This window comes from Diceros bicornis, chromosome 12, assembly GCF_020826845.1.
Source record: "Diceros bicornis minor isolate mBicDic1 chromosome 12, mDicBic1.mat.cur, whole genome shotgun sequence".
NCBI lineage: Eukaryota > Metazoa > Chordata > Mammalia > Perissodactyla > Rhinocerotidae > Diceros > Diceros bicornis.
Window position 1 is genome coordinate 3036346 of NC_080751.1, and position 26243 is coordinate 3062588.

Consider the following 26243-nt stretch of genomic DNA (forward strand, 5'->3'; position numbering starts at 1 on the left):
TTCCCCAAAATGAAAGCTCCAGAGGAGCAGGTTCTTTATCTCTTATATCCCCGCACCTAAAACCATGCCTGGCTTATAGCATCTGTCTCCGTGGCTTGAAGGTGGCCATCTTCTCTCTGTGTCTTCACATCGTCTTCCTTCTGTCTGTGTCCTAATCTCCTCTTCTTATAAAGGCACCAATCATGTTGCTTTAGGGCCCACCTTAATGACCGCATTTTAATTACCTCTTTATTTATTTATTTTTTATGTGAGGAGAACTAGCCCTAAGCTAACATCCAATGCCAATCCTCCCCATTTTTCTTGAGGAATACTGACCCTGGGCTAACATCCGTGCCCATCTTCCTCTACTTTATATGGGACGCCGCCACAGCATGGCTTGCCAAGCGGTGCACAGGTGCACGCCCAGGATCCGAACCCCGGTCCGCTGCAGTGGAGCACTGGCACTTAACCGCTTGCGCCACCGGGCGGCCCCTTAATTACCTCTTTAAAGACTCTATCCCCAAATCCAGTTACATCTCAGGTGCTGGGGTTTAGGATATCAACATATGAATATTTAGGGGGTATAATTCAGTCCATAACAGCTGATAAGTATTCCCTTAGCCAAAACCCACCACCCTTTGGCAATGTACTTGACTCACTCCGTCTAGGAAGCTATCACCAACTGCCCAACACTGAACCAGTGATTTCTCTCTTCTCAGAACCACAGGAAATTACCTAGTGCTCTCACTACTTCATGTGTGTGTGTGTGTGTGCGTGTGTGTGTGCGTGTGTGTGTGCACGTACACAGACCTTCTGGCAACTACTGGAAAGCAGGGGCTACCTTCTTCTTCAGGATGCCTCCTCATGCTAGCATGGTACCGAGCACATAGTAGGGCTTTATAAATACTGAATGTTCAACTGGCCACTGACACCAAACCTGAGACTGAGAACAACATGTTTTATTCTGAGGAATCCCATCTCCTCCTCTGATGGACCAGTGCAAATAAAAGATGCAGCCCAGAGGAGGGTTATTGGAGTCCGGGGGTGAGGGGACCAGAAAGGAATGCAGAGAGTATGGAGCCAACCCGACTATTCACAGATGAAGGCACTGCAGACTTGAGAGGGGATGAGGTATATCTAAAAGCACCCAGCTAGATGGAGCAGAAGCGGGGCCCCCCTGACTCCCAGGCCACTCCTCTGTCCACCGCAAGCACCATCTCTGTTCCCAGGACAGGCCTCAGTGCCTAGGCCCATCAGCCCCAACCCCTTGAGCCAATTACATACAGCACAGACCCACATCCCCAAACACAGCAAGCTTTCTTTTATCTAGGAAAAAAGAGATGTTCTGGCTCATTGAGAGTAACTACTTAAATCACAGATAGATTATCAATTTTCAAAGAATCATATGCACTAGAAAGGAAGATTCCTGGTACTAAAATGGCACCAGGCAGACTGGTCCTTTCTTTGATGATGCTGATGGCCCTGCTGGTGTTGACAGGGCCTCACCGTCACCATTCTGAGCATCATCCCCAGCAGCCTGTCCTCTGTGAGGTCTGTGAGGTTGGACCCACTCAAAAGTGTCCCCCGCAAGTTGAGTTCTACAATAAATTTCCAATTTTAACATGCTTACTTATTCCATTTCTCTTTTTCATCAAGCTGAGAGCAGACTAAAGCCTCACTCCAGTCCGCTTATTTACCATATTTGCACTATTTTACCATTTAATTTATTAACGATTTTGTACTATCCCATCCTCCACATTGCCTCCAGAGTATTCTTTCTGCAACACAAATCACACAATTTCTGTCCCTTCTTCCAATCATTTAATCCCCCACCCCACCCACTCACACCATCTCCTTTAGGGATAAACCACAAGCTCCTTGGAATAGCACGTCCTGATACAGCCCCTTCCTCCCTCTTCACACACACTCTATCACTAGAGCACCTTTAACCGCAAGGTACAGAAAACTCAACTAACATAGATTTAAATGTAGCTAGCCTTGTTATTTCCCCTGAAGAGAAGTCCAGAGGTGGAAACTGAGGGTTGCTCAGCTCAGAGGTTCACAGCATCACCGGGAGCTGAAGGCCTTGCCCCCTCTCTGCTCTGCCATCCTCATGGGGGCAAGGTGGCTGCAGTGGCTCCAAGTGTCCCCACCTCCCATTCCAATGTCAAGAAGCAAAGCCAGTCCTGGATGAGCTTTCCCTTGCATCTCATGGGCCAAAGCCAGGTGACAGGCCCTTTCTGAAACCGGCATGGGGAATGGAGTACCATGATTGGTTTACACCAGTCTGCACTTCCCCAAGTCCCAGGGCTCAGCCCAACCCTCACTTTGCCTTTGAAGTATTTCCTATCCCACCCCTGGCAAAGCTACTTCATGTTTTCTCATTTAGTCATTCAACAAACATCTACTGAGCATCTCCAAGGTGCCAGGCATGGGGGATACAGTAGTGAACAAAAACAGAGACTGCTACCCTCATTTTGTCCCCATCTGTATTATAGTACTTGACATACTTACCATGTTTTGTGGAGTGTGTAATATCAGGCATCTTTCTGAGCCTCAGTTTCCTCCTGTATAAAAGGGGGATAATAACGTCCCTTTCAATGTTGCAAGATTTAGAGACAATGTACATACAGACCCCAGGATGTGCCCAATTTATAGCTGATGCACAAGAAATGGTAACTCTTCACAGATTTGTTTCTCCCAGATGAAGGGTACTTTTCTTGTGTGTGTGAACTCCTTTGACAGCCTGGAATAATATTTTCAAAGGCATAAAATAAAATACATGGGATAAGAAAGGAAACCAATTATACTGAAAGACAGTTATAAAAATATTTAAAAATATTTGTAATATAGAAATATATGTTCTTTATGGATAATTAAATAATATAATATAGCATCAGATCTAATATTAATTCAAAGTAGTGATGAGCATTACTGATATTTCAAGATACTTACAAGTGCTGTAAGGTCCTGTGAAGTGTCTGTGATTTCTCTCTCTGGCAAAGAGTTCATTGGTCTGTTGCCAAGATTTATATTTTAAGGAAGTGCTAACTTTCAGTTACAGGCTAGGGAAAATAAAGACGCTTTTTTTCCATTCAGGTTCTCAAACTCCCCAAATTCTATCCATGGACGCTTTGGGAGTTAATAGATCTCAAATTAAAAACCCGCCCCTAGAGTTGGGGCAAAGATGGTCTATTTTCCCCAGGCGCTAAAAATAGTATCCACTAAGGCCACTATACCTGAAAGACTTAATAAGCTCATATATATGTGTGCATCTCAGAAAATGAGGACGTGCAGCAAGATGCAGACTGGGCCTTCTTTTCAGACCCTGGAATCTGGAAGGGCTTTAGACAAGTTCTTCCCATCTGGGGCAGTGGCTGTGTATATCCAATTTCTTTCATGTTCCAAGCTTCGAAGGATGACTGCTTGAAACCTGCAGGCAACTACCCAAACTGCAATGGCTAAGCCCTAAGAGAAGCCCCAGGTCTCCTTTCCCTGGGCCCCACCTGTACCAGGCTGCCTGAGTGTGCTGACGGGAGGGCTCCCGTGCAGAGTGAGAGAGTCCCAAAGTTCTCAAGCTGCACACTTGATTCGCTGTGTGACCTTAGCTAAGCCAATACACCTCTCTGAGCCCATTTGCTCCTCTGCAAAAAGCAAGGGTTGGGGAAGATGGTGTTTGTCAAATGGGGCTCCTGACATGCATTCTTGCTGTTTAAGATTCTCAGTCAATAGTGTGTTTTTGCGTGTGTGATTTCATCTTGATAATTTTTTTTTAAAGACATTTTCTGGATCATCTGTCCGGCCACCTTAACATTGTCTTATTGCATAATGTCAGTCTCTGCATTTGTATTTGCATTTACAATTGCAAGCAACAATACTATCTCAATTGTCACAAGCCAGTACGGAGAGGCAGATGGATGTGACAAATATACAATGAGCTGGTGCCAAGTAAAGGCTATAAGACATCACAATGTGCTGGGCTTGGGATGTTTCCCTGTGGCTAGGATATGAAAAGAGAGTGAGGGTGAAGTGATTCCACCACGAACAGAAGATAAACACACTCAACAAGCAGCAACACCCACCAAGTCTGAGTGACGGGCCAGTCATTGGGCACCAGAGGTTTGAGTGCAGCTCGTGAGGTATCACATGTGTTAATGAGATTTCTTCGAATTTTATTGATTGTGTTTGTAGATTTGTTCTCATTTAATTTGAATTTTTATTTCTGTTTATCCTTGTATGGGAGTTATCAGTATAAGGAGTTCATAGGGAGTTTTATGTTTCTACGTGGTTGAGCAGCATTATTACAAAAGTTAAGACAACATTGGAAGCATCTGTGATTTTTTTTTTTTTACTTTTAAAGGCGGGAGGTCCCAGTATTAAATTTGAGAAACAATGAACTAAAGAAATCTTTGGGGCCGTCCCCTCGCTGACCTTCAGGGGCTCTAATTCCGGAGAACAAAGTCAGACCTGCATGCCTGTCGGGGGTGGGGGTGGGGCTGGGGGGGGGTCAGTCACCTCTGGAGGGAGAGGGACTTTGGGTGTGTTCTGCTGCCCTCTGCTGGCCGTGTGAATCAATAGCTGGGCTCATCCTGGGCTTGGAGAAGACTCGAGGGCGTTTTTGCCTGGAGGTTTGGGAGAAGAGGGCGAAGTGACCTTTATTTGCAGGATCGCGGCACAGAGCTGGGCCCCAAGCCTTCTGAACCCTCGAGACCGAAATTGAGTCCATTTTACAAGAAGCGCTGTCCCTGCTTGGGGACGAGGTCTGGATAAGGGATGGTGGAAGGAAGACAGGGATCCAAGCGGCGAGGAGATGAAGGGGAGGCACGAGAGGTGACGCTCGGTGGGTCCCTCTAGTGGCCAAACCAAGGGGAGTCTCCAGAGGTTTTCACCCTGGCCTGACCGACCCGGAGCCCTGCCTCAGCTCTCAGCTTTGCGCCTGTTACAGAGCCTTGACCTTGGTTACTCAGCTGCTGAGCATTCCTTCAAAGTAGAGGAGGCTGCCTCCCCAACCGCGCAGACGCTCCTGCTGCGGCAGGAGGTCCCTCTGCCTTCTTATGAAAAATCTTTGTGATGACCAAACCATAGAGGAGGAGAAGGAAACAGTCCTGAATCCGAGAGGCTCCCCTTGGTACCCCCGCAGACCCTTGGAGACCCAGCCCAGACTTCTTCACCCCCACCGCCACCCTCTCCTGCCCAGTCATCTTTCCTCCTCTGCACCCTGTCCCAACCAGACTTTCACTGAGGCCACACTCAGGGAAGACTAGGTTTGGGGGCTAGGTCCTGGCTTATGGGGCAGGACCTAGCCCCCTTTCAGGAATGTTTAAGTAGTAGGGGAGCAGGCCCCTAAACCAATCACTGCAACACTGCAGGTCAGTGCGGGAGTGGGACTGGGAAGACAGGGGTGCAGGAGGGCTGCCTGGGCATCTGCATTCTAGAACCAGCCGCTCACAGCCTTGGGGCAGCCCCTGGGGTGTTGTCACAAACTTTTGTCTTTCTACATAAGTCAACCTCAGCCCCATCTTTTCCTACTTTTTCTCTATCCCTTGGTTCCCAACACAGTGCCCAGCACTTGGTAGGAAGTCCCCACACTGACTCTCAGCATTTGCCGGGCTCCTGGCACCTGGGAGGCACCCAGGTTGTGGGATAGATGAATTGATAGGTGGGGCCTAAGAGGGTGGGTCTGGGAAGATGCTTTCTTGGGCAAAGGCAGTGAGCAGGACAGAGAGAAGTCGGTCCTCTCCTCTTTCCAGGAGGCTAATGGCCCCGCCCTCCCTGTGTTGCTCACCCTTTGTTTATTTGGGGACACAGACAACTCAACAAAGGCTCCCCAGCATCATGCATCTGAGTCTGAGTCTTTCCAGTGGGCCCCACCAGGCCGAGCCTCCCTGCCAACAGCTGCAAATCCCATAGAACTACTCTCACCTCACTCTCCTCCCAGGACAACCCCCACTCTGCTCAGCAGACACCTGCCCCCAGCCATCCCCAGTGAGGAACCCAGTTCCAAGCAGGGGGCTGAGCCAGAGGAAAGCTCCCTGCAAAGGTGCTGGCTCTGTGCTCTCTCGCAGAACATCTGGCCTTTCTCCTAATGATGGGCCCTCTTCTCTTCTCCTCCACCCTCAGACACGGCCTTCTCTCCATCTAGCCTTCAGAGGACTGCAGACTGATTTGAAGAGGACTTGGAGGCCATCGAGCCCAAAGCGCCTCTCTTGGTCTAGCACAGAAGTTAAGGTTGCAGACCCTACACCCAGCCTCACATCTCTCCTCTACCATTCACTGGCTGGGTGGCCTTGGGCAAGTTACTTACCTCTCTGAGCTTCATTTCCTCATCTCTAGAATGGAGATCCTAATAGTACTTTCTCACACAGTTCTCGTGAGGACTAAAGGAGTCAATGTCCGGAAAGTGCTTTACAAAGGGCTCAGCCCATCATTAGTGCTCAAGAAAGGGAATCATTCCATCATCATCATGGCACACTAACAAGGCTTGTTAACTGGCCCAGCAGAGCCCCTCCTGACTAACCCATGACATTCAGCCCCCATGTCCCTCTCAGAGCCTGTTGCTGGGCACATTGGCTGGGCCAGAGCAGCTCCAACCCCGTGCCCAGAGCTGTGCCAGCACCGCGGGGCCACAAAAGAACTTTGTTCTCGAGGAAAAGGCATACTTGCAGGCAAGATAAGACTAATTCGGGAAGCAATTAGTAAAAGATACAAGATAGCTTAAAAGTACTAAATTGTTCGGTGTAGACTATAATTGTGTTAATAATAAGAACTATTTGTACGGCATTTTAGCAATTTACCTAGCACTTGGAAATACATTATCTCATGTAATCCTCAAAACAAACCAGTGAGTGAGTATTGTAATTAGCAGATATGGAAACTGAGGCTCACGGCGATGAAATGGCTTGTTTGTGATCACACCACCAGGTAGATGACTCAGAAAGGACAACTTCAACCTGATTGTAACCTGATATGTGTGCATGTGTAAGTGTCTATATGTGTGTGTGTGTGTCTGTCTGTTTCTGTGTGTGTGTATGTGCCTGTGTGTATGTTTACACAGGTGGAGGCTGCTTCAGACTTTGTCTCGCTCCTGTCCTTCTCCTCCACTCAGCCCAAGATTCCCTGTGGCCAGAATATCCTGTAGTTCATGTCTCACATCTATCTGTGCTGTGTCCAGTGGCTTTATTCTGGGCCTCCCCTCACAGGTGTGGTGGCCTCTCAGAGCTGGATAGGTCTCTGAACCATCCAGAAGGTGGGGGTTTTTGTGACCCCTGTGACCCCAAAGCTGCCTTTAGGCCCTCAGAAATATGGCAGCAAAGGATAAGGAACCAGGGGTTCTACCTGCCCGCGGCAGGCCCTGGGTGCCGGAGCAGTGCTGGGACAGAGAGCTGGAAAGCAGGGCTGTAGCAGCCCCTGGTGGGCCTCCTGGAGAAGCACAGCCCTGCCTCCAAATCCATCCATGGAAGGGAGAGGAAGGGGGACGGAGAAGCAGGAACAGGGCCTGGGGAAGGATGGAGAGTGACAGACACAGCAGAAGGCGACCAGCTACGTATGATGTGGTGTGATGAACACTGCACACCAAACTTGAAGCCACACACCTGGGTTCAAGTCCCAGCCTCTCTGCTCCCTAGCGCTGCCACCCTGACAAGTTCCCTCACCTCTTAGGGCCGCCGGTTCCTCACCTCTAAAATGCAGACAATAGTTACGCCTACTTCACAGGATGCTATCAGGATTAAATTCGTTAATTTTTGTAAAGTATGACCTGGCACATAGTGGGTGCTATCAGGGCTGCATTAGGACTTCTGTTGGCCCTGGGCACTTTTGATTTCATGGGCCTCTTCCTCCACAAAAAAATATTTAAAATTCTATTGTACTACTGTGTTGGTATAAATATGAATATAATCCAAACTGGATTATATTCATTTTTTCTTTTAATTTCTTTTAGAAGAAATTGAAACATTTTCATGGGCCTCTAAACGTATTGTGACCCCAGAGCATCGAGCCTATTGTGCCAAATGGATAGAAGGACCCTGGGGGCTTCATCATGTTTGCTATTGTGGATATGAAAGGATCTCAGAAGCTGTCAAGTGCTGCGGTCTATAACGGTCATAGTCACTCCTTTAGGGGTGCTCCTTCTGTGCTCCTGTGTGTCCAGCATCCCTGCCCTTCTCTCTCTGTACCGAACGCCATGCTTCAATGTCTAGTTTTCTAGTAAGAGGGTGCCCTCTGGTCTCTCCCTCAGTCCCTGGGCCCCACGGAGATGCGGGGCTGGCATGTTCTGATGTGGGGATCAAACTGGGTGACCTTTGGACCTCAGGGCAGGGGAAGGGGGCTCCGGAGGCAGAAGCCCACAGGGTCCTTTCACAGCAGCCTTCAGAGTGGTGGCAACAGCGTCCTCTAGTGGCCCTCAAACTCTCTCCACACTGCCAGCCTCACCTTCCAGAGGGGAGGGCAGGAGGCTTGTGTTGACATTCACATGTCTGTGTTTTTCTAAAACCCCCCTCAATCCACACAGGATTTGAACCCAGTAATATAACTACACCCACAACTCTCTACGGTGTGTTCATGTGTACACGAAGCCAAGGCTAATCTCTAGGTCACTGATGTCCATAGGAATACAACATGTGAGCCACATATATAACTTTAAATGTCCTTATAAAAGGAAAAGGAAACAGATGGAATTAATTTTGATAATATATTTTATTTAACCCAATACATCAAAATATTATCCTTTCAACATGTAATCAATATAGAATTATCAAGATATTTTAGATTTTTTTTCAGTCGAAGTCTTTGAGATCTAATATGTATTTTATAGTTGTGACATATCTCAGTTAGAACACTAAATTTTCATTGGAAATACTGATCTGTATTTTATGTACTTCATAAAATTTACAGCTGAAAAAGCAGATTCACATACCGGCATTTTTCCAACCATACTTAAAAATTTTCCAATAACTGAATCAAGTAACAGTTTTGAAATTTAAATGTAAATTAATTAAAATTAAACAAAACTAAAAATTCAGTTCCTTAGTCATACTATTCACATTTCAAGTGCTCAACAGTCACATATGGCTACCGGCTTCTGACTGGACAGTGCAGAGCTGGATCATGAAAACAGTAGGAGGAATACAGCATGCCCTTGTGAAAATAAAGCACACCTCACTGGGGAAGAAAATTATTTGTAAACTTGAAGTCCCTGGCCAGAATTTCCCAAATTAGCATAGAAGACTCGCTTGGGGAATTTGCAAGAACCGCAGATGCCCAGCCCATGCCCAGAGAGCTGCGTCTGAAGGTCTGCGGTAGGGGCCTGGAGTGTGCGCTTTGATGAGACCCAAGGGCCACACTTTGAGAACCACTGCACAGTATATGCACTCACAGGGGAGCTGCGCCCTAGTTCCCAGCTGGTTATGGAACGCACCATATGGCAGGCACTGTGCCCAGCCGTGACTGCCACAGATGGGCCCGCAAGACAATCCACTGGAATATGTGGAGAAAAGACAAATATAGGTTTCATTATTATTCCTTCATTCCTATTTTAGCATATGGTTTGTGTAGTTTATACATAATTTAGTATACATACGTTGGGAAAACATGTTAAAAATTTTTTTATCAATAGAGGCAAATCCAAAAAGTTTCAGCCTGTCATGTTAAACAATGGTTCTTATTGTCAAGAAGCGTAGAGAAGGGGAGATAATGTCTAATGTGGATAAACATAAAACAGGGTAGAAGGAAATACACGCTTTAAGAAAGCTACAGTTGAAGTTCTGCCAGAGTTCAGAAACAGGAATCATTATTTCCAGCTGGACTGATGAGGGACACAGGAACCAAGACTTAAGTAGCCTGTGAGATGGGATTTGTGGCCTCATCAAAGGACAGTCACCCAGAGGCAAGCACAGGGTCGAGGGCGAGAGGACAGCGTGAGTCATGTTTTCAGAGGAAAGAACAACTTGATTTCTCTGGGGCAGCGTGATTACGGAGGTACCTATGGAAATGTAGGCATTTGGACTTTATTTAGCGGTCAAGGAGGGATCATTGCTTCTCACTGCCCATAACATATGCCCTGGTTTAATAAAGCAGGTGAACCCGATATATGAGCAACATGGCAACTTGACTCAGTTTACACCTTGAGGCGCATGCTTTCCAAAGGCCTGGATCTGGCGATCCCACCACACCTCAACCCTGTGCACCACCACCACCCATGCCACCTGCCCTACTGCCTGCTCTGCTGCCCCCTCAATGCTGGCGGATGGGGCACACACTGCAGCACCACCATCACTACTCAGCAGCCACCATTCTCTGCCCACAGGCCATGCAGAGTCACCATCACACTGAACATGCACTTTTATTGCAGGGATTCACAACATTTTAACAGAGCGGAAGCCTCTGACAAGGCAGGCCAAGACTTCTGGATCTGGCTTGGGGACCAGATAAACCAAGGCTCAGAGACCATGAGCCCTAGGCCTGCGTTAATGGAGTGAGTGGCCCCACCAGCACAAGTTCAGGGTCTGAGGTCGACTCTGTGCCCAAGGCTCTTCATTTGCAGTCCCTGAAACTCTCAGATGCAGCAGTGATGCTCCTGCACTGCGCAGCGGTGGGGGCGCACCTCCAGCATTCATCCACACCCCCACCCGGCATCACCGGTGACCAGGCACAACATCGCCGCAGTGAATGCACAGAGCAGCCATGGAGCGGAGCAAAACCAGCTGGCTCCAGACCCCACTGAGCAGCCTCCTGAGAATGTCCTACACCAATTCTTAATGGGGAGAAGGTATACAGGGCCGTTCCAAGGGCACGCCTCCCTGGGATCTGAAGCCTAAAAGAAGCCAACTCCAGCCTGGCTATTCCCGGGCATTCAGGAAGGGACCCCTCCACTGCTGGCTTAGGTCCTCAATTGTGTCCCGAAGCATCAGCGTCCAGTCGTCACCCCTCCGCATTGGGGTGCAACGTGTCTCCTTCTGCTCTAGGGCTAGGATCTCTGAGGGAGTCTCCAGGATCAGCCCGGCAGCCAGGACAGCTTCTGGGAACTTGGCTGCAGAGGCGGGGGCCAGACAACACCGAGGAGGGCTGTGGGGGGTGGAGCAGGCGGGAACAGGAGGCCAGGAAACAATAGATAGAGGGGCAGGTACAGAAAGGAGAAGGGGAGGAGGGAGGAGCAGGAACAGGGGAAGGTTAGGGGTAGGGTGGGGCACGGAGGAGAGAGAGACAGATGTTTGTACCTTGAACTCACTTCTACAATGACTCTGCAGGGCAAATTGCTCCTCCCCGTTGGAGGCCCACACCATGTCTCGCAGCAGGGCCCCCAGACATCTATCGCACACCCTCTTCTGGGACCACAGTTCTTGGGGCACAGTTCCACAGCACCCATCATGCTTATTAAGGCCATTTGTTCACATTCCTGTTTCCCCTGCTTGAGGAAGAGGAAGGCCTCTGAAAGCCAAAGCATCCCCCGGTGACCCAGGCGCCCCCAACCCATACCTGGGCTGCTGCCTGTCAGTCTGCTGGTAATGGTAGCTCACGGCCACGGCCGAGTGAGGGCACAGCAAGTACTGGTTCTCTTCCCAGCAGCGGCCCATGGTCTGGGTGATGGCCTCATCCGACACTGACTCAGATGTGACTGCCTCTGAAAGCTGACAGGTCCAAGGGTCAGAGGAGTGGGAACCGGGGTTGGGGGGAACGGGGGAAAAGGTGACAAAAATCCACCATATAACATAACCACATAAACACCAGAGACTCAAATGAAATGTTTAGATTGAACGGCTCAGGTTCAGCTCAGAGAAAAATCTGGTTTCCCAGGTTTAAGCTGATTCACTCAACTTGGGGGAAGGACAAGTTTGAATTTCAGGTCAATAAATTAAGTTAATATTTAGCTCATGAATCAGCAAATTAGTATATAGTCTTGTTCAACAACCTGAGGAAACACAGAAGGTTAAGGGAATTCAAACATTCCTGGTGCTTTGTTGATGGTGTGCCCGCTTCCTGTGGGTGTGAGAACACCTTCCTGTCAGGTCCCACCCAGCTCACGTAGCACCTCCTCTAGGAAAACTCCCCACCACCCTCAGACAGAGGAAGACTCCGTTCTCGGCGCCATGGGTGTGCATGGTTTATTTGATCATTCTCTGAAAATCCATGGCATGCTTACAATGTGCCAAACACCCTGCACAATTATAAATCGTTTATATAGTTACCTGTCCCGTTAGGGTTCAGAGAAGACAATGAATGTATTTTATTTATCTTTGTATCTCCAGCACAGTTGGAGATATCACCAGCATAGTTCCTGGCTAGGGGGATACGGTGTCTGTCTTCATGGAGCACCTCATTTTACATGAGGAGAAGGAATGCAGACGTCAAAAGAAACCATTAACCAAATAAGTTGATCTTTGGTTGTGTTATGGTCTGAATGTTTATGTCCCCTCAAAATCACATGTTGAAACTCTAATCCCAGGTTAATGTTAAGGGATTAGAAGAGGGCCCTCACCAGAACCCAACCATGCCAACCTGATCTCAGACTTCCAGCCTCCAGAACTGTAAGAAATAAATTTGTGTTGTTTATACGCCACCCAGTCTATGGTACTTTGTTCTAGCAGTCCAAAGTGACTAAGACAGGTTGCAGCAAAAGAAGCATAGATTCCAGAAGACAGAAATTCCACTCCAATCTGCATGGGTAGCTAAGCCCAGAGAACTGTATCCAGTTCCAGGAACAACTCTTTAAGATGAACATTGACCATTCAAAATTATGTCTCATAAGTGACAGCTAAAGGAACCAGGAAGGCTTAGTGAGTAAACGAAGATTCTCTTCAAATACGGGAATCAGACTGCTCAGCAGTGTGCAAGCTAGAAGGAGCCAGTTCTAGCTCAACACCAAGAACTCTGTAATGATTAAAAGCTGATGTGAGGTAGTGAGGTCCTGGTCACTGGAGATATACATAGTCTGGAAGGACCACTTGGTGGGAATGTGGTAGACAATATTAAAGGCAACTTCAACATATGAAATCCTTTTTTGCTTTGTTTGTTTTACATAAAATAAGTGACCATCACCAGGTTGCATTAAAATAAAAGCAATCCCTCTCAACTAGATTCCTACCACTCTGAGGAAATAAAATTTCTCTTACTCCTTTTGCAAAAAAAAGAGCTAACAGGACAATGGTCTCTGCTTATATTGGATGGGCAAAGTGGCTTCCAGTTGTTGCTATTATTGGAAATCAACAGCAATAATAAATAAAAATAATAATAGTTAACATATCAAGCCCTATATTGCCAGGTAGTATACAAAGTGCTTCATGAGTATTATTTGACTTAAACCTTCAACAATGCTATGAGGTATGCAATATTATCCCCATTATGCAGATGAGGAAATTGAGGCACAGAGTTTAAGAAACTGGTCCAGGGTCTCACAGCTGGCTTGGAGTTGAGCCCCGTCTGACTCTAAGCCAATACTCTCTACTGCCTCTCCTCATTCAATAAATGACTCCATATAAAGGGACTGCAAAAGTGCCAGGCTCATAGCAGGTGCTCAAGAAACATGTGGCCTTCCCTTGAACAGATTTTCAAACCCCAAGTCTAGTCTTGTGGCTGTACCCTTTCCTTTCCCCACAGTGTGTGGGTGGTGACTGACCTTGCTGTGCAGTTCCTTGGGTAGACTCACACTTTGGGTCCTTTCAAACTGCTCCATGAGGGCCCTTGTCATCTGGCTGTCAGAGCCGGATAGCAGCCAGAAGATCCTCTCCATGTTGTAGGGCACCTGGGCAGAAAGGCAGGGTCCTGGCTCAGCCCTTGTCCATCCCCACCCAACCAACACCTGGGCCAGACCTGCACAGCTCCCCACAGGTTCCACCTGAATGTCCATAGCTGATGCCAAGGTTGGCTTGACGGCCTTGGACAGAGAGAAGTCTCCCCACTGGACAGTCCTGTGGATGATGTCATTGCGGTTCACTGCCACGACCAGGCGGATGGGCAGGCCCATTTTCTGAGCAATGCACCCAGCTTAAGACAGGAGAGGAAAAGAACAATAGTTTCTTAGACATGACACCAAAAGCACAAGCAACAAAAGAAAAAATAGATAAGTAGACTTCATCAAAATTAAGAAACTTTTGTGCTGGGGCCAGCCCCGTGGCTTAGCGGTTAAGTGTGCACGCTCCGCTACTGGCGGCCCGGGTTCAGATCCCGGGCGCGCACCGACGCACCGCTTGTCGGGCCATGCTGAGGCCGCATCCCACATACAGCAACTAGAAGGATGTGCAACTATAATATACAACTATCTACTGGGGCTTTGGGGAAAAAAAGGAGGAGGATCGGCAACAGATGTTAGCTCAGGGCCAGTCTTCCTCAGCAAAAAGAGGAGGATTAGCATGGATGTTAGCTCAGGGCTGATCTTCCTCACAAAAAAAAAAAAGAAATTTTTGTGCTTTTTGAAGCTTTTGTGCTTCAAAAGACACTATCAAGAAAATGAAAAGGCAGGCCACAGAATGGAAAAAAATATTTATAAATCATGTATCTGATAAGGGACTTGTATCCCGAATATAAAAAGAACTCTTACAACTCAACAATAAAAATACAAATAACCCAATTAAAAAATGGGCAAAGGACTTGAATAAACATTTCTCCAAAGAAGATATACAAATGGCCAGTGAGCACACAAAAGATACTCAATATCATTAGTCATCAGGAAAATACAAACCAAAATCACAATGACATACCACTTCATACCTGCTAGGATGGCTAGAATCAAAAAGCCAGATAATAACAACTGTTGGTGAGGATTTGGAGAAATTGGAACCCTCATACATTTCTGATGGAATGTAAAATGGTGCAGCTGCTTTGAAAAACACTCTGGTAGTTATTCAAAAAGTTGAGCATAGGGTTACCATATGACCCAGAAATTCTATTCCCAGGTATACATACTTAAGAGAAATGAAAACATGTCCACACAAAAACTCATACACAAATGTTCATAGCAGCATTATTTATAATAGCTAAAAAACTGAAACAATCCAAATGTCCATTAATTGATGAATGGATAAACAAAAGGTGGTATATACCAACAATGGAATATTATTCAGCCATAAAAAGGAATGAAGTATTGATACATGCTAGAACATGGATGAACCTTGAAAACATTACACTAAGTGAAAGAAGCTAGACACAAGGGACCACATATTGCATGATTACATTTATATGAAATGTCCAGAATAGGCAAATCTGTAGAGACAAAGTAGATCAGTGGTTGTCTAGAATTGAGGGGGGTGGGGATGAGGGGAAATGGGATGTGACTGCTGATGGGAATGGGTTTCCTTTTAGGGTGATGAAAATGTTCTAAAATTTATTGTAGCTGATGGTTGCACGAATCTGTGAATATACTAAAAACCATTGAATTATATACTTTAAATGGATGAATAGTATGGTATGCGAATTATACAGCAATAAAGGTGTTACATAAAAAAAAAAAAAGGAGAAAGAGGAGGAGGAGAATGTTTCCATCCCCTGATGCTGTTCTCTATGCCACCCCCTGCCAGGTACTGACACACACACCGGCTGCCATTTGCAGATGAGAAAATGAAGGCTCTGGGAAGTTGAAATGACCCATCCAAAGCCGGCTATGTGGCAGAATAAGGACTGAAACTAGGTCTAAGTCCAGAGCACATGCTCTTGTCCCCTGACTCGGTGTCCTAGAACCAGTGCCTTCAGACTGCATCTCCTGGAGAGGCACCAAGGGAGGACAGAGCAGCACCCTTGGTCCACCTTAACAGCAGTTCCTGTTTGCATGGAACAAACAAGAAATTCCTCACCCTGACCTGAGAGATGGAGAGCCCAAAAAGGTAATGTAGTTTAGGAAGGTTGTACATACTTCCATGAATGGTTTATCTCTGGTGAGTAGCTAAGGGGAGTTAGGGATAACCACACCACCCAGATATCACTCTTGACTTTGCAAAGGACTTTCACATTCTTATTTTACTTGATCCTCATGTAAACATCATGATATCCTCATATGACAGAGGAGAAATGGAGGCTCAGAAGGGTCCAGGGACTTACGGTCAACAGCTAGTTCCTGATGGAGCAGGGATACACAGGAGCACCCTCTGCAAATGTTTATTTTGTGCCAGGCACTGTGGTTGGCAATGGGGCAGGTGCAGGCTGCACGACTCCAGGCGGCATCATTCACTGGGGGGTGTTGCAAGTGGGGAACGTGGTGGGCTTCACTGCACTGGTGGTGAAAAAGGCTGAGTCGTCCTTGCCTAACTGCCAGCTCACCTTTCTTTCCATCCCTGTGTTACTGGAAGAAGTCAGGAAGACTCCCGACCACTAAGATGCTTTCCTGGTCTCACCTAAGCCATGCCTGGCGTCCAGCAGAAGCAATGCCACCGACAGAACCATGAGAAACAGTACTGCCCATGAAGTGGCAGCCTAGCGAGGGGCCAGGGTGCAGGCTCTGCAGCAGCCTGCCTGGGCTGTAATCCTGGCTCTGCCACTGACCAGTGTGTAACCAGGGCAAGCCAACTAACTTCTCTGTGCCTCAGTTTCCTCACTATAAAATGGAAATAATAGTATTGTCCTCCTCATAGGCACATGGGAGGATCAAATGAGCTAAAGAGGTGAAAAGCACTTAGAGCAGTGCCTGATGGTTGATAAATGAGTGCTTGATAAATGTTAATTACTACTATAGATAATGATTTTAATGTCACGTGGGTATACAGCACTTTACCCTTACAAAGGTCATCTACATACATAATCTGATTTGCGCCTCACAGCAGTCCTGAGAGATACGATAAGCGATGTAATCTCTCTTTTACAGCTGAGGAGCTGAGCCTAACGGCCTGCCTCTCAGCCATTCGGCTATGAAATGACAGAACTGGGGCCAGAACCCCAGAACTCTTGCCACCTCACACGGTCTCTGTGTCTAGGAGTGGGGATACATTGTGCCAGGTGAGCCACTTGCCCTCATAGCAGGCGCTGGCAAGGCTGGGAGTAAAGTCTGTCTTTCTGGAAGGGGGCACTGCCAGCTGGCACGGTGCTGAACCGTGACTTCATCTCTCCACACTCTGCTGAGCGAGCACGTCAGGTCAGGCGGCCGGAGCACATCGGAGTTAACCCCCATCATTCTTTCCCTGCAGCAAGAGGCCGGGATGTCCCCACAGGGCGTTAGGGGGCAGTTTTCTGGGAGCCTCTTCTGTGTAGTTTCCCATCACCTTCAGAATTAGGACTCAATCTTCTCACAGTTGCAGCCAAAGGGCACCTGGAAGGACTGGGGCCACAGGTGTTTTTCTGGAAAGCCCATTTCCACCCAAGGTCTCCCTACCTGCAAGGTTACCAGCGGCCCCCGTGGGCACAACCACCTCCACGGCGGGCAGTGGGTGCGTGTCTAAGGATGGTGCACACTGGAAGTAAGCAAAGAAGTGGTGGGCCATTTGCACGAGGACCCGGGACCAGTTGATTGAATTCAGACTCATCAGATTGTGCTTCTTGACAAAAGCCACGTCAGCAAACACGGCCTTGATGGGTTCGTCAAGCTCATCGCTGTTTCCCTCCACTGTCAGGGGAGAGAGGAGAGGCAGCTATCAGGAGCACGAAGAACTCCCAGGCGGTCAGCACTTGCCCGCAACAAGGCCCTCCCAGACTGAGCCCATCCTGCTGGGACCTTCGCTCGGCTTTGGTTTCTTCACTCTCGTGTCTTGGTCTGGCTTTCTAGACTCAAAATTAAGCTCCTCGAGGATAGAAACCATGACTCATATTCTTGTGGTCATATTTCCATTTTTTCTACCATTATATAATATAAAATGTCAACCTACTGGGATATTGGGAAAAGAATTCCTCTTTGTACTCCAGGCCCACCTCCCCCACTCTCTGGGAAGAAGGAGAAATGGTTTATCTGATTGTGACACAGTGGGAGGTTGGTCCTTTAATCCACGGTCCTCTATCAGGGGTTAGGGCGGAAAGAGTCACTGTTGCCATGTGTTCTGCCCTTCTTCCCTCATTTAGGTCAAAACGGTGGGTGTTCTGCTCCCTGCTCTTCCATGGTAGGTAAGCCCACATGGGCAGGACTTCTCCTCCCTGAGCTGGGTATGTACACAGCTTAATTTATGGGTGAATTGCTGGGTAAATTTATGGGTGAATTGGCTACTAATCCAAGTTGTATTCTCCAATCCAGCTCAACCAGCAATCAAGCCAATATTCATCTCTTCTCTTAAACCTGGGTCTATTTCTCCACCGGATCCAAACTTGGAGGAGAGGGAGTAAGATTTACTGGGGGAAGTGCCAGAGTAGGCACTGACGTTGTTATCCATTCCACCCGCACCACCGTGTAACAGCAGCGACACTGGGGACTGACTCTAGATCCACACACACGGGGGGATGTTTGCTGGGTTTACAGGAAAAGAGTCACTGCTTTTAAGAGAGAACCACAGGAAGAGGGAGACTTGGTTACCTCAAGTAACCATCATATGCCACAAGAGGAATGAGCCTTAGAATTGGGGAAGGCTGAGCAGAGAATGCAAAGAACCTGGGCCCCTGAAGGCACTGTTGTCAACCAATCGGGAGCCCACCCCCCTCTGGACTTTCAGTTACATAAGCTGGAAAATATTCTTGTTCAAGCTGGTCTGAGTTGGATTTTCTATTACTTCCACCTAAAAAACATCCCAAATAATATATAACTAATATGTGTGGATTATTCTGTGCTTAAGAAGAACCAAGGATACAATGTATATGGAAATTAATGATTTTATAAAACAGTGTCCAACACACAACAATTCAGGTGGCCCATCCCTACTCTCTGAGCTCACCAGTCTAAGGAAAAACACATATTCACTATTAGCTCCTGAACTAACATATGTCCTCCTTGAAACCAAATCAGAAGATTCTAGAAAGGAAAGGAAGAACTTGAACAGTGCTGTTTAAAAATAAAAACTAATTTCTTTAGAGTCTCCTACCTTACTTTCTTGAAGCTCAGAACACGTGAGAAACAGCAATACCCCTTTGGCTTCAGCAATAACACATTTCTGACAAACTGCACCCATCGCCATCCACTTTTCTGCCACTATTTTGCAAATGGGCACCATTCTTCAACTCATAGTCAGGAATGGAGCTTCCACACACGCCCTTAGGTAAAAAGCCTTCCAATATTCTTGTACAAAGGGAGAAGGGAGTAGGTGGCAGGACAGAGGTACAGAAAATTATTCTTTGCTTTGATTCTAGGAACAGACGGTCCTAGATCCATAACTAGCCATTTTAGTGCTTGGGGTATAACAGGGACCCTCAGGAGCCTGAATTTTGTGCATAAAATCTTGCAATGACTGCAGAAAAATGTAGCCAAATATGGGCAATGACCAAGACTAATGTGTAAGATTTTGCCAACACTTGCATTAGCTAAACCATGAACTTTGCACTGGAATATGCGTGTGCTTGCTAAAGAAAAGAGCACAGGGGGTGCTTGTTGCCTGCTCTTGAACAAATGGACAAAGGATACCCGTGCTACTCCCATGGCTATAGCTTGTTTTCACTGTGCTTTTGCTCCTTGACAAAACTGGCATTACATAAAAACATCCTCTACAGGATTATACCAGGAGGCCAGGCCAGTTGCAAAAGAAATGTCTTCTGCCACCACATTTGCTATCCTGCCAGATGAGTGACCAAACCAAGCCAGGCCTCCTAGACAGCTTGCCCAAGGCTACAGTGTACAAAAACCTGACCAAGGCCCCTACCTTGGGGCTACCTGGAGTCTTATGCAGTATGAAAGGTAGAAATAAAAATGTGTGGCTCCACTCAGACTCACCCTTTCTCCAGTCTTGATCTCCACAATGATTAAACCCATCCGGAATAGATGGCCTGGCATTAAAGGAGATGGTTTTTTGCTTTTCTCTAAGCATGAAAGGCTACGATTCATGATGTGGCTCAGGAAGGGCTGTCACTAGCAATGAGTGCCACTGAGCAGCTTCCTACTTTAAATACTTAGACCTGCTAACCAGGTGCATGGCTTAGTCATTTCTACAGTGTAAGGGAGGGCATGAGCTGTCAATATGTAATTCTCTTAAAATAATTGTTTAGCATGTTTGTGCCTTCTAAATTTCAGTGCCCTGGGACAAAACCCAAGTCACTTGGCTCAGGCTATGGCTCTGGGTGGCTGCCTGTAAACGCGGCACCAGCAGGTTGAACTTGCATGGAGGTGGCATTCTTTGGGGTGTAGTTTTAAATTCGCACTTCCTAGGTTGTACTGTCAGTATTGGTTTATGCACCTGTCATCTCCAATAGTTTATGAGACTGTGTAGCCAAGAGCCTGCCCAGAGCTAACCCAAGGCATATACCAACCTCAAAACATGACTGATGAAGGAAGAGATGCAGAGAGAAAGAGGAGGAGGAAGGATGGTCAGCTAGTCAACTGACCAGTTTTGTCGCAGCCCATCTCCCAAAACAGACCCACTCAAGGCAGGGCCATGTTGTCCCTGGAGCCTCTGTCCCAGAACTCACCTCCAAACACATGGACGTTCTCCTTTAGCACTGTTGTCATCTGCAGCTCCTGAATCTTCGTGCAGCGACCCTTGGGCAGCAGAACGATGATGTCCACGTTCTTTGCCCCTTGAACACTCTCAATGGCAGCACTCCCTGTGTCCCCAGATGTTCCTCAATGAGAAGAAAGAAGAACCCTTCCCTTTAGAACAAGGGAGATGGAAAATGAAAGAAATGGCCCCTCAAGCATTGTTGCCAAATGAGCAACATCTACTTTTAAATACTTGGAGGGTAGGAACCTAGTACTTAATCTGGGGCCCATGAACCTCCAAGAGACCCATGGATAGAATTCAGAGCATCTGTGAACTTGGTACCACATAATCTTACGTATTTTATATATTTATTTTAAAAATATTATTCTGAGAAGGTTCCATGGCCTCCACCAGACTGTCAAGGGGGTCCATGGCACAAGAAAAGGTTAAGAACCCTGCTCTAGAAGAACCAGTAACACACTCCCTGAGAGACATCAACAGAGGGCATTCTGCAGGTGGATACCGGGACACTAAGGGGCTCCAGAGTTCACGCCCACAATACACACCTACAACCACGGTGACATGTTTCTCCTTCTTCTCCAGGAAGTACTGCAGGAACTGTGCTGTGCAGCTCAGGGACAGGTCCTTAAATGCATACGTGACCCCATGCCACAGCTCCAACACGTTCAGCCCTTTCCTCAACCTGGACAGATGGACCACCTCTCTGTGGCAGAATCTGCTGAAGGCTCGGTCAATCAGATCTGCAAGGGGAGGGGGTTGGACAGTAGGTGAAGCACATTATATTTTCCCTAAAGTTCTCTTTCAGTCTCTTTATACTTTTGAATTTGATGTCTCTATCTCTAGTTACCAGATAAAAAGACCAGAAATTTTTATTCTAAATGACACTGTGTATGAATGTAATTGTATAATCCTAGAAAAAAGTCTGGAAAGACGTGCACCAAACTGTTCATCGAGTCCTCATAGTGATTCCCGCAGAGAGCAGAATTGGTGCTGTAAGACTTTCATTTTTCACTTTATAAACTTCCTCATTTGGATTTCTTGTGAGCATGTATTACAATGGAGGTTCAGTTAAAGTTATGTGACAAACAGACCAATGTCTCATCTCTTCTAATTTTCCTTCCTAAAGACACGATATTGTTTTTGGTTTGTTTGTTTTTGGCATTACTCAGTCTCACATCTGTGATTCCAGAACCTTGGGATGGTTTACATACAATCCTACCCAAGGCAGGGCAGTCTAGAGCAGCGCTTCTCAAACTTGAATTTGCAAACCAGTCACCTGGGATCTTAAAATGCAGATTCTAGTTCAGTAGGTCTGAGGGAGTCTGAGAATTCTAATAAGCGCCCAGGTAATGACATCAGACATTTTGAGTGGTCCTCCTCTCCTTCCCGGCCCCAAACTCTCACCATTACGTTATGGGTTATATCATATATTTGGTCCATGGACCACCAGCACTAGTATCATCTGGACACTTGACAGGAGTGCAGAATTCTCAGACCCACTCCAGCTCTATGGAATCAGAATCTGCATTTTACCGAGCTCCCTGGGGGAATCCACAGGCACATGACAGTTTGAGACAAGCTGGTCCAGGACACTCTCAAAGTCTCTTCTGGAATTACAACTCAAGGAAATAAAACAGCAGTCTAAGGGTGCTTAATATGCAGGAAGAAAAATCCCAACATTCAAGCTGCTCGTCTTGAAAGGTGTTTTAAAAATAAACTAAAGGAAAAAATTTCTCTGCAGATCATTTTGGTATTCATCTCGCTGGAGGTGGGAGCTGGAATAGATGAACTCTTTGGGGATATTTCCAATTCTGGAAGTCTAGAGTCTGGAAAAAGACCCAAAGTTTGGGAAATGTGACTAAAGATCTGCAGACTAAAGATCTCCACTCAATCTCCTAAGGATTGAGTGATGAATTTGCGACTCTCTGGGGGGCCAGGCTGGGACGGGTAGGGGGTGGAAGTGGGGGGGTGGTGCTCACCATTTAAGTCATCTCTTGGAATGAGCTCAGGGCCAATGAAGAGGGCACACAGCTCCTTCACCAGGCTAGGGTAGGAGAGCACACTCCACTGACGCAGGGTCTCTCTGCCCAGCTGCGGGAGTTCCTCAGGCATGAAGAGGCCCCCATTGGGTGCATAGCCAGAGAACAGGGCCCCCTCAAAGTCAACTCGTGGGGTCATCCCCCGAGTGCTGATGTACCACATGATCCTGGAGGCCTGCAGAGGGGACAGTCCCAGAGGCACCTGGTCTCCAAGCTCCAGCACCCCTCGGGCAAAGCTGATGTATACACAGCTCCCTCAGCTAGCTCTTGAACCATCACTTGTGCCAGCTTTATCTGGGACTGTGCAAATCACGACCCCTCCAATCAAAATGAGGCAATTCCACTCACCTATTACCTTGGGAGAGGGGCTACCAGAGCAAGCCAGAAAGGAGAAATCTTGGTCCTTACTGGTGAGAAAGAAGGCCTGGTGTGGGGAAAGATAATAGCAATAATAGGCAACCACCATTTTGATATCCCTCTTAATAATGAGTGGACCGTCACACTTGGTCATATACCTTTTTGAGAGATGTTTGGGTCTACTTCTGCTCAAAAAATAACCACCTTCCATGGTTATCTAACAATGTTGCCTATAACCTAGTGGTTCTCAACTCTGGTAGTTTGTTAGACTCCCCTTGGGACCTTTAAAAAAATACTCCTATCTGGGATTCTATCTGGGTCAATTAAATTAGAATCTCTGAAAGAGAGTCTCCTCATGTGAGTCTAATGTGCAGCCAGGGTTAAGAATAGGGTGACCAACCCATCCCAGTTTGCCCAAGACTTTCCTAGTTTTAAAACTAAAAGTCCCATGCCCCAGGTAAACCCTCAGTCCCAGACAAACCAGGACAGTTGGTCATCCCAGTTGAAAACCAGTGCCCTACCTTCAGCCTAATCCTAGAAGAATAGTTAGAAGCGCTGACACACTACCCTTAATACTGTCTAGACCTGGCTACTTGGCCCTGTGTGGAGTCAGAGCTCTCTGACGTGGGTGGGGGAAGTGTCAAAGGGCACCGCAAGCCTAACTTTGGTCAGACTTCCACAACAGGTAGGTTCCCAGGAGCCAGGTGCCATGTCAAGCAGCTGGGTTTGAGCTCTGAACACCTTTCTCTGGATCATGGCTGTGAATTCAGGGCTCTGATTTTAAAGCACCTCTCAGGATGAATTTGACTAGACACAGTTCTCAGAACCAGCCTGGACTTGTTTCTGTGCCAGGGCCAGAGGGGACCCCCTGCCCTCTGGGGGCAAAGTCACCTGAAGCTTTCCACCTATAAGAAAGGGTATGAGCTAGCCTTGACCTAGAGGAAATCTGATTTCCTAGACCATGGCTCTAACACCTCTGAACCCATTGCGAGTCCTACGTGGGCTGCCACGTGCCACTTCTAGGCCTACAAATACAAGTGCACCCCACTTAGAGACAGTGAAACAAGTTGACAACATCGACTCCATTTTGTACCCTGGACTCCATCTTGTTAAAAATATGAAATTGTGCTGACCTTGCTGACTTGCCAAAAGGGAGTTAGTGCTGAGAAAGGATTTTCTGAAGGATTGTGCAAAAATACACTTTTTCTGGTGTCAACAAGATGTCCTTGAGTAAGCCAGTGAACTGTAACATAAATTTACCCTCCCTAACAAACAACTGAGGTATCTGTTCCAGGCTCTCGTTTTTGCTAATAAAAACTCCTGACTGTTATTCCTCAAGAGGACACTTTTCTGGCTGCTGCCAGAACCTGTGTGCCCCAAATTGCAATTCTAAGACCACAAATAAATTTTCTCCTTTTGTTTTGCAATTGCCTCTCTTTCCTAAGTTGACAACAGAGACAAGTTTGATCATCCCAGTCATGAATCTTTCGAAAGTGAAAGTGGATACTATTAATAAGTATGCTGGGACAATGGGTAAAGCCAGACTGTCTCAGGCAACCTGGGACATCTGGTCACCCGGTATGGGGTGCATGTCAAAGAAATGAAATCAGGGTAACTTCAAAAGCCAACTGCAGCGGGTAAGCAAAGCAGGCCCAATGTTTCACAGAACAGAACCAGAGTAGGGGGCCCGGGGCTAGGAGTGCCTTCAATAAGGGGAGGAATTTCTGTAATTCTGTGGCAAGGCTTAGAGCCCATGCAAAACTGCCCAAGATCCTGCAGTAACAAGAGGGAGATCCTGCCTGGCCACTTCATGGGACCAGACCAAAAGAAAGGAGACAACTGAGCTGCCAAAGCTGCTGCAGCCATGAGGGCAGGGGTAGGGGCAGGCAGGGCCATAAGGAATAGGAAAAGAAAACATCTGCAGAATGCCCTTCCCTGGGTGAGGTGGACCACATCACACCTGGGCACTAGGCTCTGTTGTGGGCTCCCCAATTTAAGAAGGACGTGGACAAACTGGCCCAGGAACAAAGGAGAGGGCCTGACACTGGGCTCTGCGCACATCAGATCAGTGCTGGGAACAGCACTGATCAGCACACTGATCTTCACTGGGGAAGGACAGCTCCTGTTCTGTACAATGACCCCAAGGGGCTACATTCTCAGGCCAGTAGGGCAGAGCTACAGAGAATAACCGTCACGGGGCTCAGTGTAAGGTAAACCAAACAGAGAAGCCCAGAAGCAGAAGCATTTGCCCCAGGACGGAGGACGAAAATCAAGCACTTTTGTTGGACCGTTGTATGGGGGCTCCAAGCATCCCATGGGAACCGGACTGAGCGATCTGTGGATATAAGGTTTTATAATTTGCCTTTGCGACTCCTCTGGACCCTATTCCAGAGTGGAGACAGGTCAGAAAAACTCTGACCAATAACTTGGATAAATAACAAGGGAAACAGGAGACAACCCCAAGGTAGGGAAACATTTCAGAAAGGGCTCCTCCGTGAGAAGAGATTTGTGAGGTGAAGAGATTTTCTGAGAAGGGATGGGGCAGGGTGGAGACTTGGACCCCAGCGTCTAAACCCCCGCCGCTGATCATAGATCGCAGCCTGCGCCCCTCCGGGTGGAGACCCCAACAGGCCCAAGGCAGGCCCCTGCCTCTCTAAGGTCATTGGGCACCAGTCCTCCGCTAGCCGGGCCCCGGGCCAACAAGGTTTTGAAAAGGTCCGCAGGATAAGGCTCCACTCCCAGCCTCTGAAAACACCGCAGACTTCCCAGTTTGGGGGCTCTCCGAGAACTGCAGAAACCCTGCAGAAGGTGCAAAGCATCGGAAAACCTCAACCCTCCCAGGTTCCTCCAAGTCCGAGCGCCCGCCGAACTATAGGTTACAGAAAGAGGGCAAAGAGGCCGACACTGCCACGCTGAAGCCAGAGCTGACCGAAACCGCCATTACCCTGGGGAGGGCGCCGCGATCGCCGGGAGGGGACCCAGGGACGGCCCGCGGGAAGGCTCGGCCGCTGGGGCGCCGGCTCGCGGGAGGCGGTCGCCGCGGCGAGCGGGCAGCGGAACCCCAGCGCCCGCCCCGGAATCGGCTGGCCTCGGAGGGGCCGCCCTCCGGGCGCAGTTAGCGTGTCCGGCGCGCCGGCGGCTGCGGGGCGCGCGGCGGGGCTGTCCGCTCCGGACGTGCGCGCTCCGCTCGGCGGGCGGGGTTCAGGCTTCCGGTGGGGGAGTGAGAGAGGCCTCGACGCAGTGAGGTCCAGGGCGGAAGAAAGCGGCCTGGGAAGAGGCGGAGGAGGGAGCGACAGGGAATGATAATGAGAGAGAAATCATTTATTCCTCACTTTCTCACTTGGCGTGTTTTTAAGGCACTTTGCTAAGCGCTTTATTCAGTCTCTCG

General features: G+C 47.8%; 1 protein-coding gene across 5 annotated transcripts; it reads right to left on the reverse strand.

Annotated features, from left to right (window-relative positions):
* Nucleotides 1-9417: 9417 nt before the first annotated feature.
* Nucleotides 9418-25860, reverse strand: THNSL2 (threonine synthase like 2). 5 transcript variants are annotated; one of them, XM_058550728.1, is made up of 9 exons: nt 25800-25860; nt 22439-22922; nt 21005-21199; nt 20428-20580; nt 17267-17497; nt 13808-13956; nt 13589-13714; nt 11452-11603; nt 10300-11040 (listed from the first exon to the last, which is right to left on the reverse strand). In XM_058550728.1, the coding sequence occupies exons 2-9, from the start codon at nt 22659-22661 to the stop codon at nt 10815-10817; spliced, it is 1455 nt and encodes a 484-aa protein (XP_058406711.1). In that variant the 5' UTR covers nt 22662-22922; nt 25800-25860; the 3' UTR covers nt 10300-10814. The 5 variants fall into 5 exon arrangements, with proteins under 5 accessions (XP_058406714.1, XP_058406711.1, XP_058406713.1 ...); XM_058550730.1 differs by having other exon boundaries at nt 22439-22673; nt 25800-25856; XM_058550729.1 differs by lacking the exon at nt 25800-25860 and having other exon boundaries at nt 22439-22673; nt 22847-24354.
* Nucleotides 25861-26243: the final 383 nt, after the last annotated feature.